Raw genomic sequence first — 11641 nt, 5'->3', positions numbered from 1 at the left:
GAATAACTGGAAAATCATCCATGAATTGCTCTCAAATAATTGCTTAATGTTGATTTCCACGAGCTGTCAAGTTGGCGAGGATGAAAAGGTCTCTATAATAAAGTGATGTAACTTTAGAGAAGTGTTTTTCTGGATACTTTGGATTTCTGATTGAACTTCCACCTGCGAGGCAAAGGTTTAGCACCATCTTATGACTGCGGAAAGCATATGTGGATGTCATTAAAACTATGGTTAATGCAACTATTGTTTTTAATGGAAAGAACGCTAATAATGCTTAAATAAAAGATTTTAAAAAAGAAAAAAAAAGAAAAGAGGAGACAATTTATCTGGTTATAGTTTAATATAATGATACAGAGAATAAAGTCGACCAAAAAAACTAAGCAAAAATGAAATATTGTAAACCAAAGAAAGTAACAAAAACTTCCATAAAAACAGGCAAAACATTTTCTTTTCAAACATTTAATATCAGTCCATAGCAAATATTTCTCTCCAAAAATGGGATTCAAAAGCCGGATATTTGGTGTAAACAGCTCAGGGAACGTGACCGAGTGGACATAACTGAACTAGCGCACAGGATGAAATCGTCGTGGAAATGTAGTGCGGTCAGAGACGGTTTATTCTAATGCTGGTATGGCTGCTGCAAGAAACATTATACGGGGTATCTATATAAAAAAAATCACAATTCAAATAAAATATTATTAAAAAGCATTTAAAAATAACTAAAAAAATTAATTTGAAACATTTGAAATACAATTTTAATAATTAGCAATATTTAACAATTATTAAATTATATAAAACAATTACACTATTTCAATGAATACTGCTGTAATAAAATAACACAAAAATCCCAATAATTATTGAAAATTAATGAATTTGAAAAATGTTAAATATCATTTTAATTATCAATAAATTTCTAACAATTATAAAAAAATTTATTACATTAATTAATTGAAAGGTAGCAAATATGTAAGATAATATAACTGAAAAAAAACTAATAATGTGAATTTATTTGAAAATTTAAGAATTAAAAAAAATAAATAAATCAGAAAAAATTCCAAATAAAAAGTTTCTGATTATTATGATTTTACAAAACTCTATTTATTAAAAACATTAATTAAAAAATAAAGTGAACATTTTGGATATTGAAATAACAATGTAACATGTTTGAGACACGTACGCTTACCTGAGTTGCTACATTTAACAAAGCTAATCTTCCATTCTTAGAAACAGTGAAAGACATTATAGGATGATCCTCCTGAACTCTAGAGTATGAACAGAGAGAAGCGAAAGGTCAGACACAGTTTTCAAAACTCAGGCGCGTCTGATGATCGAGTCGAACAGCTGCTTACATGTTTCTGTCTGTTAGGTCCTCGAAACTGTATCCACGGATCCTCTGGTGCGTATCAGAGGCGAGAACAGTCCGGCCGTCGGCCAAACACCAGAGGCACTGCACACGCACGCCTTCCCACGACTCCAACAGGTTTCCGTCAAGATCCTGCCCAATCACAGCCAACAAATCATTACTAAAGGGTAGCCTGGCAAATCCTGACAATCAAACCTCTTTACTCTCATTCTGAACTTACACACTGGTAAAACTGCCCTCTCTGTCCTCCTGTAACGAAGCGCTTGCCGTCAGGGTTCCAGGCCACGCTGGTCAGGCTGTCCTCATGAGACTGACTCATCTTAGTCCGCAGTTCTCCTGTCTGACCACCAGGTGAAAGAAGAGAGTCAGAGGTCAGAGCTGAGCTAAAAAAAAAAAAAGAAGTCTGCATCTAAAAACGCTTGAGTGGAAAATTCATGATTAGCGGTTAACCAATAAGGTTTTTTTTAATGTCCAATGCTGTTAACCTGGAGAACAGGGTGGCCAATTGCCAAAATAAAGCTGATATTTATTACTCGATTTAATTTAAAGATAAAAAAAATAACACAAAATTTAACAATATTTATTTAAAAATTATAAATAAAAAAGTATTTAAACTTGAATTTAAAAGAAAAAAGAACCAGCAATTAATAATTTATTAATTAATAATAAAATAAAATTTAAAAAAACTTAAACTAATTTTATTAATTAATTTTAATAAATATAATTTCATTACTTTTAAAGAAAATAACTATTTAATTTAAAGACAGTAGGACAACACTGCTGGAATAAATGTAAATATTTTTGAAAATAATTTGGAAATTTATAAAAAATAAATAAAATGATTTTTAATTTTAAAAATTTGGTTTTAAAAATCATATTTTAATAATTGTTATTAATAAATGTATATTCTGTCATGGCTAGAAAAGAAAAAAAAGAGCAAACATTATACTTGAGATTTTGGATATATGTAATAATGACAATGTTGATATTTTCTCTTTGTCACTTTTAACAAAAGCTTCTTACAACAAATTGAAGAGCAAAGGTTGTGTTTTAAACACCTAGTACATGTCTATGTATTTTACCATTTCCAAGTAGCCACAGTGAATGACAATAAGCCTCAAATGTGGCTGAATGAGTAGTTTTAAAGTCCGCATGACATCAAAATGGACTTTATTTACTTTACTAGCACATTGCTAGTCTTGATGTGAACAATTAATCCATGCAAGTTAATCCGCTAAAAAATGGTTTGTTTTGGTCATCTTTAATCAAAATCGGAACATTTGCTTCCGCTCTGGAATGGCATTCCTTCTCTGATGACGTCAGTTTGACGGCTTGGGTAGAATATCCTCAAACACACCCCTCCAACCATTTGTTTGCTATGAGTGAGAGATAGAGAGGAGGAGCGCAAAAATAAAACCACGCCCTCTCCTCAATATTCCGTTTCAGATGGAAATACGTCACTACACTGAAATAAAGTCAGCAGCAACTTCCAGTTCACATGGACTTTAAACTTCCTATCATCCTTCCATTTCCTATCATCTTTACACCAATTGTACATCAGTAAACAATACACACTAATTATAGTCCCCATCCACCATTACAATTTATAACACAAAAAAAAAAAAGAAGTCTGCATCTAAAAACGCTTGAGTGGAAAATTCATGATTAGCGGTTAACCAATAAGGTTTTTTTTAATGTCCAATGCTGTTAACCTGGAGAACAGGGTGGCCAATTGCCAAAATAAAGCTGATATTTATTACTCGATTTAATTTAAAGATAAAAAAAATAACACAAAATTTAACAATATTTATTTAAAAATTATAAATAAAAAAGTATTTAAACTTGAATTTAAAAGAAAAAAGAACCAGCAATTAATAATTTATTAATTAATAATAAAATAAAATTTAAAAAAACTTAAACTAATTTTATTAATTAATTTTAATAAATATAATTTCATTACTTTTAAAGAAAATAACTATTTAATTTAAAGACAGTAGGACAACACTGCTGGAATAAATGTAAATATTTTTGAAAATAATTTGGAAATTTATAAAAAATAAATAAAATGATTTTTAATTTTAAAAATTCGGTTTTAAAAATCATATTTTAATAATTGTTATTAATAAATGTATATTCTGTCATGGCTAGAAAAAAAAAAAAAAGAAAAAAAAAGCGCAAACATTATACTTGAGATTTTGGATATATGTAATAATGACAATGTTGATATTTTCTCTTTGTCACTTTTAACAAAAGCTTCTTACAACAAATTGAAGAGCAAAGGTTGTGTTTTAAACACCTAGTACATGTCTATGTATTTTACCATTTCCAAGTAGCCACAGTGAATGACAATAAGCCTCAAATGTGGCTGAATGAGTAGTTTTAAAGTCCGCATGACATCAAAATGGACTTTATTTACTTTACTAGCACATTGCTAGTCTTGATGTGAACAATTAATCCATGCAAGTTAATCTGCTAAAAAATGGTTTGTTTTGGTCATCTTTAATCAAAATCGGAACATTTGCTTCCGCTCTGGAATGGCATTCCTTCTCTGATGACGTCAGTTTGACGGCTTGGGTAGAATATCCTCAAACACACCCCTCCAACCATTTGTTTGCTATGAGTGAGAGATAGAGAGGAGGAGCGCAAAAATAAAACCACGCCCTCTCCTCAATATTCCGTTTCAGATGGAAATACGTCACTACACTGAAATAAAGTCAGCAGCAACTTCCAGTTCACATGGACTTTAAACTTCCTATCATCCTTCCATTTCCTATCATCTTTACACCAATTGTACATCAGTAAACAATACACACTAATTATAGTCCCCATCCACCATTACAATTTATAACACTTTTAAAAAAACTATTTGTTTCTGCCATGATTCTTCATTTGATAGAATATCCTGAGGTCAAAGAAAATCTGGGTAACTATGTGTTCATGTGTGCTCTTCATCTTACACAATCATGACTTGAAAGCAGCATTAGATCAGCCCAGATTTGGAAAATCTCTTGCTAGAATCCCAACAATGCATATTACATAAAAAATAAAAAATAAAAGTGTTTACCTGAACGTTCCATAGCCAGAGCTCGGAGCAGTCGTCAGGACCGCAGGCAATCAGGTAAACATCATCAGGACTCCAGGCAAGATACGACACACCGTACGCGTGACCCTCCAGAGTCCGTAAGAGCTTCAGCTGATGCGAGTCCTGTGTGTGATTGAGCACATGCATTCATTTATTCAAGATTGACAAGTGTCAAGGTTAACTCAAAAAAGTGTCACTGTCACTTTAAAAATTGCCAACTTTCGAGATGCTCAAACAAACAGAAAAATGTTCTGCTGCATGTGACAGATGTCTTCACTCACCGGCTCCACCTGCCAGATAATCACAGTTGTGTCTTTCGAGCCGGTGGCGAGTTTAGTGCCGTCGTTGGAGAACTTGCAGAACCAGACTTCATTGCAGTGCTCTGTGAGGATCTGCTGCGTGTAACAGGGAAACTGTTTCCTGCGAACACAAGTGCAGACGATTCATGTGAAATCTCTGAGGACGGAGGGGCGCGTTAGAATGAGTAAACGCGGCACACCTGCTGCAGACGTGATCCAGCAGTAAGGACACAGAGTCCAGACTGGAGTCCAGTTTGGTGTTGTGATAAAGGCAGCGATCTCTCTGCAGCTCCACGGCCTGTCTGAGCAGAGTCTGCAGCCGCCGAGGGGGCAACATTACAGAGGGGGGCAGGTACGCTAAAAAAAACACACACAATTATAAATACAGACATACGTTATGAAATAAAAGAAAACTGACAGTAAATATCAAAAGACTGTCTATAAACTTGAGAAAAACTGCCACCACACAGTATGCGCTAAATCTGACAAATTCTCCATTCTGGGATGTCCCTAAAATTACAAACGACTAAAAATAAGTGAAGTAAAGCATTCTAAAAATGCAAAATGTTTTCTTTTAGGTGTCTTAAATCATTTATTATAAGATTCATAATATTTATGTAATTTTAATAATAAAAGTATTATAACAAATAATATAAATTGTATAAATATTATATAAATCAGCAAAAAAATGGCGGCAGCAGAAGTACGGGCTACATCTGACAAAACTTCCATTTTGGAATGCCCTTAAAAGGTAAAAAAAAAAATAAAAAAAATAAGTAAACCATTCTAAAATGCAAAAAGTTATTTTAAAGTGTCTTAAACCATATACAAGTTTTATCATATTTACTATATCTTAAATAGAAGTATTATAAAAATGTATATTCAAATAATAAATTACACAAAAGTAATACACAAATACAAATTACAATATAAATAATAAATATAATTTTTTAAAATATATTTTTGCTAAGTTAGCAATAATTGTTTACTCTATTTTAATGTGTAGTTACATGTACTTACTATAGTAATAACAATAAATTATGCTTAATTACACGCAACAAACTCTAAACCAAATACTATAGTAAGTACACATATTTAATCTAATTCAGTGGTTCTCATCCCCGCGGCCCATCACGAATACAAATGCGGCCCTCCATGTTGAACACAATTAAAAAATAACTTTCAGTTTTACAATTCATTTTAGTTTTTACATTAATTTAAAAATTTACTAAACAAATATAAGCTATAATGTTTTTGTTATGTAAAATCATTTTGTTTTTCATATATTATTTTCAGACATGAGCAGACCTATGTACTCACGTAAATTAACGTCATGCATTTTACAAACACTTAAAAGCGCGCACTTTGGCAGAATTAAATTTAAATAGTCATCAGCAGCCATTAGTTCTGTAGATTTGAGCATCAGAATGGACAAATTTGTTATTAAGCAGCGAATGCCAGCGAAGGAACACATGCAAACAAGAATAGTCGCAGTATCAGCAGCAGTGAAGGTAGGAGAGTGCTGGATCTTCGGTTAGCCCCGCCACTCACTTGAAGATGTTCAAGCAAAAGGAACACCCATACTACGCAGCAATTATCCTTAATGTGGCAAAACATCTCTGGAGAGAACCTCAGATTATTAAATTCGAAAGTGCTTTTATTTGGATCAACATAGGCTACATTTGTGAATGCACATTTTCTGCAAAAGTCTTACAGACTGCAACTTGCAATCGCAACTTCATTGTGCTGTTACTCCTTTCACACCGAATTTCACAAAATTGGTCAGCTCCCAACTGTCACGTGTACGTTTCTGTCTAGTTCCTGTTTGCCCCTATTTGGTTCATTTAACCTAACACACACACACACACACACACACACACACACAAAATGTGTTTGTCTTTTGTTTAGAACTTTGAGCAAGAACACTTACACTGCTATTCAAAAGTCGGAGGGCACTGCGATTTAAAAGAAAGAAAGAAAGAAAGAAAGACATTACTACAGAACTACAATTAATAAGCAAAGATGCATTAAATTGATCAAAGAGAAGACATTGTTACAAAAAAATTTTAATAGATGTTGTTCTTTTGAACTTTTCATTTATCAAAGAATCCTGAAAAATGTATTGGTTTCCAAAAATAAAAATAAAAAAATACAGCACAACCATTTTTATCTGTGATAATAAGATTGTATTAAACAAATACATTTTCATGGTAACATTTAAATTAACTTGATTTATTTAAGTTTATTCAAGACCATCACAACCTGACTACATGTGGGTTACACAAATTAATCTAAAAGTAATTAAAAATGGTCCGATCAGATCAATAGTTCAATCAATATGTGTCACGTCTACGTTTCTGTCTAGTTCCTGTTTGCCCCTATTTGGTTCATTTCTTGCTCATTTAGTTAATCATCTTTCATTAGTTCCCACCTGTGTTGTATTAATCATCTCATTTGTCTTCCTTATAAGCCCTCAGTTTCGTTGTCTTTTTTGTCCTGGATTAATGTTATTTTCAACACCCCTATTTGGTTCATTTCCTGCTCATTTAGTTAATCATCTTTCATTAGTTCCCACCTGTGTTGTATTAATCATCTCGTTTGTCTTCCTTATAAGCCCTCAGTTTCGTTGTCTTTTTTGTCCTGGATTAATGTTATTTTCAAAGGTTATTGTGTGTTGATGTTCATTAAAGTATCCCTACGTTTACTCCTTCCTCATGCGCTCTCTTACTACAACCACACCCCGTGACAGAATCCAGGACCCATAGCCAATGAAGATGACGGCTGAGGACAAGCTGTGTGTGCTGCGGCAGAGTGGTCGGACGTTGTAGAGATATGTGGAGGAATTCCTCGCGCTTTCCAACGAGGTGAGCTGGCACGACTCGTCACTTGGAGTGTGTTTCCAGCTGGGGCTGGATGAGGATATAATCCGCTGCGATCTCCCCACGTGTGAATTTCCCCTGATCGAGCTGATTAATCTCGTTCTCAATTTAAATAATTCCGACTTCGAGGTGGAAGTCGTCAATAGAAATTCTAAGTTTCCTCGTCCAGCCCACTCTGGAACAAGCCGTGCCTCCCCAGCTCACCTCACGCCAGGAACCCCCACATACCTCGCCAACGGCTCCGACCACCTGCCAAAATTGAGGCATCCCCATGTTCTCCTAAGCTCCTCCCTAGTCCTCAGCCCAGGATCGCCGGCCGCTTGGAAGTCAAGATTCCCCAGGGGGGTGTGTCCCCCGATCCGCCATGGCCTTCTGAGCTACCAGCTCCGCCATGGCCTCCTAAGTCCCCTGCTCCGCCATGGCAACCTGAACTGCCTGATTAACCATTACATTTATTGAAATATATAATTCTATTCCGGGAGGGGGGCGATATCTGTCACGTGTACGTTTCCGCCATGGCTCCTGGAACGCCCTGATCAGCCCTGGAGGCTCTCCTTGTCTCCGCCCTGTTCCTGTCCTACACCAGCCTCCAGGGTGCCCGGGATATCGAAGGAGCAAACTAAGGACCTGTGTTGTATTAATCATCTCGTTTGCTCCTTAGTTTGCCTTCCTTATAAGCCCTCAGTTTCGGTGTCTTCTTTGGCCTGGATTAATGTTATTTTCAACGGTTATTGTGTGTTGATGTTCATTATCCCTACGTTTACTCCTTCCTTGTGCGCTCTCTTACTACAACCATGACCCTGTGACACCGACAGCATCAGGTGTTTTATTAATGGGGAGTAGAATTATTTATTTCAATAAATGTAATGGTTTAGATATAATAATATTTAGGCTATAATATTATAAATCTGGTTGGTTTGTATTGGTGACATAATATGTAAATGATATGCATGCGGCCCGTGAAACTTGCACTTGGACCATAGTGCGGCCCAGGGAAAAAAAAAGGTTGAGAACCACTGGTCTAATTATACTCTATAAATGTCACCTTAAAATAAAGTGTAATCACAATTCTAGATGCTAGAATAGGCAGAAAGAATAGAAAAAGACAGAAAAATGAAACATTGGCCAATAATGACGGTGGAAAAACAAAATAAAACAGCATATTGATTATAACCAAAATAGGGGTGATATATTTTGCATCCCCAATAAAAACAATATCTACGGTCTACAAGTCTATGGTATGTCTTTACTTATAAAGCCCTGTAAATGTTTGTGTAATTGTACACTCACTCTGGAGTTTGTCCAGTAATCTACATCGTGATCCAGCGCCTTTTCCCTCCCATTCAGCCTTTGCCTTCAGATCCTCAGAGTGACTACACATCAGATACCTTAAAACACACAGCCAATCAGAGTGAGCCACTGACAGCTGTCACAGCCAATCACAGCGTGATTACAATTTTCAAACAATAGTAGGAAATTGGAAATAGAAATGAAATAAAATAAAAAAAACTATCGAGTAAAATTAAATCTGTAGCAATAATATATAAACCTGTCAGGACAAAGAAGTTGTTTATGATTATCAATAACAATGAGTATGTTAATGAGCATGTATGCATTTGGTACCCGCTAAGCACGTGGATTCGATCCGTGTTGTATTTGAGCGGAGTCAACTCTCCTCTCAACACCTGCAGAGCTTCCAGAACTTTTCCGTCCTCCAAATACTCCAGATACTTCTGCTGTAATAGCAGAAACTTCATCCGCTAGAACCAATAAGAGAAAGAAAAAAAGATTCAATTTCAGTAACACTTCAGTGACTCAAATGTGTGGCTGAATAGTCCACTTTACATTCACACAACAGTCTCCACTAAAAACATGGTTACAAGTAAAATGGCATAACATTAAATCTGAGCCCCCTTTTAAGGACACAGACAGTGTGAAAGCAAAGACAACTGGGTTCTTTTTAAGTTGTTTCACTTAAATCAGCCAGTTTTTTCTTAAGAGGAAAGGCGCTGGTCTTCACTCAGAGAACTACAAACACTAATCTGGGCAGTAGTGGTTATAACTTAGACTCGTTTTGACATAAAGGGCCACCCAATTTAAGTTAAAACCTAAATATGACAAATTTTTTTCCTGTTGCATCAGTGAAATTACTCTATGCATAAATAAAATATTTATGGAAGAATAATGGTTGAAATAAAACAGCAGATTGTGAATTGCATCAATAAGCTAATTTTCCTTTACATAGTTCTTTAGAAATATATGATGTTGACATTTACACTCATTTAAATTTTAAATACAGAGATTTTTATGTGAATAGATGAATAAATAAATGGCCCTTCAAAAAATAAAAATAAAAAATCTAAACAGCGTGTGCATCCTCCATGTGTGTCAAATAAAATCTATATAAAATTAAAAAAAAAAAAAAAATTGTATCAGTATTTATTTATTGACAATTTCAAATACAGTTTTTGAATGTATCATATATAAAGAATCATAAACTATAGAATTTTTTACAGCCAATTATGAGACAAATTAAAGGGGTCATATGATGCTGCTAAAAAGAACATTATTTTGTGTATTTGGTGTAATGAAATGTGTTTATGCGGTTTAAAGTTAAAAAAACATTATTTTCCACATACTGTACATTATTGTTTCTCCTCTATGCCCCGCCTTTTTGAAACGTGTCGATTTTTACAAAGCTCATTGGTCTGAAAAGCGAGGTGTGCTGTGATTGGCCAGCTATCCAGTGCGTTGTGATTGGCCGAATACCTCAAGCGTGTGACGGAAATGTTACGCCCCTCACCATACTGTGATGCACTGTCCGGCCGGAGCAACGAGACAAAAACATGAAAACCCATTATAAACGAGGCATTCATTGCATCCAGTGGGGACATAATTACTGATTATAATGACTTATACTGTCTTTTTACACGTTGCGTTGCATCGTGCCGTACATGTCCACAGTGAAAGTCGATCCGGCAATCCACAGCACTAAGTTGATGTATTCCCTCAGCGACCAGCACAGATCAGCTCCAGGCATGACGAAGCAGATATCGTCCTCTTTTGGAAGACCAAACAAAGTAGTTTCGCTTTCACAACGAAGCACACAGCGTCTTCAGGACATGGCGGCAGTGGCAACAATACTACAGCGAGAATAAAAGTTACGCCTTCTTTCTTTGCGTGAACATTTGGGCGGCGTTATGCAAATCTTCCCACATAGTGATGTAGATATGTGGGAGCATGTTAGAACGAGGCGTTTTAGGTAGGCATGGTTAACTCTGAACTTTTATAAAGAATATCTCTTTGGATTTGAGACTTTAGTCTTTGCAACTTTACAGATCTTCTTTATGCACCAAGAGCTTGTAACACTCCAAAGAGAAAGAAAAAATTTTAATCGCATCATATGACCCCTTTAAGCTCTGCTCACTAATTCGAAGGCTGCTATTGGACCATTAGGGGGGTAAATGTCATATTAAATGTCAACTCGCCTTAAAGGAACAGTTCACTCAAAAATGAACATTTACTGAAACTTTTTACTGGTGAAAGTGTTTTTATGGCCAGAAATGACGGTTTACGGTTAAAACGTCTTAATGATGGATTTGTTTCTAACAAACATGCAGCTTTTCACTTCACAAGATGCTAATTGATGGACTGGAGTGGTGTAGATTTATTGTGATGTTTTTATCAGCTGTTTGGACTCTCATTCTGACGGCACCCATTCACTGCAGAGGATCCATTGGTGAGCAAATGATGTAATGCTACATTTCTCCAAATCTGTTCCCATGAAGATTACTACAACACTTGTTCCAGATGAAGCTTTCAGTATTAAGAGTGCATGCAGGTGAGTCCGGTGCTCTTACCACAATAGCGTTGGGTGAATGCATTAATGCTTTCAGCTCGTTGAGGTCGTTTTCAGCCTGTGTCCCACAAAGAAACAAAAGCGTCAGTTCAGCATTTTCATCCAGCATTGGGGGGGGGGGGGTTACCCCCACAACCATTATGGGGTTTATAAAAACAT

General features: G+C 35.4%; 1 protein-coding gene across 1 annotated transcript in view; it reads right to left on the bottom strand.

The window, feature by feature from the left end:
* Nucleotides 1-11641, bottom strand: part of wdr26b (WD repeat domain 26b) — a 15840-nt gene that overhangs the window by 850 nt on the left and 3349 nt on the right. Inside the window, exons 2-10 of the mRNA XM_016282940.1 lie at nucleotides 11484-11592; nucleotides 9247-9383; nucleotides 8914-9011; nucleotides 4945-5101; nucleotides 4727-4865; nucleotides 4428-4568; nucleotides 1584-1703; nucleotides 1350-1495; nucleotides 1184-1262 (exon numbers count right to left, since the gene is read on the bottom strand). Coding sequence (XP_016138426.1) covers nucleotides 1184-1262; nucleotides 1350-1495; nucleotides 1584-1703; nucleotides 4428-4568; nucleotides 4727-4865; nucleotides 4945-5101; nucleotides 8914-9011; nucleotides 9247-9383; nucleotides 11484-11592 — 1126 coding nt within the window. The remainder of the gene's footprint in view (nucleotides 1-1183; nucleotides 1263-1349; nucleotides 1496-1583; nucleotides 1704-4427; nucleotides 4569-4726; nucleotides 4866-4944; nucleotides 5102-8913; nucleotides 9012-9246; nucleotides 9384-11483; nucleotides 11593-11641) is intronic.

This window comes from Sinocyclocheilus grahami, unplaced genomic scaffold (genome assembly GCF_001515645.1).
Source record: "Sinocyclocheilus grahami isolate Dianchi unplaced genomic scaffold, SAMN03320097.WGS_v1.1 scaffold168.1, whole genome shotgun sequence".
Taxonomy (NCBI): domain Eukaryota; kingdom Metazoa; phylum Chordata; class Actinopteri; order Cypriniformes; family Cyprinidae; genus Sinocyclocheilus; species Sinocyclocheilus grahami.
Note: the sequence above shows the minus strand (reverse complement) of the source record. Positions and strands in the feature narration are given on the sequence as shown.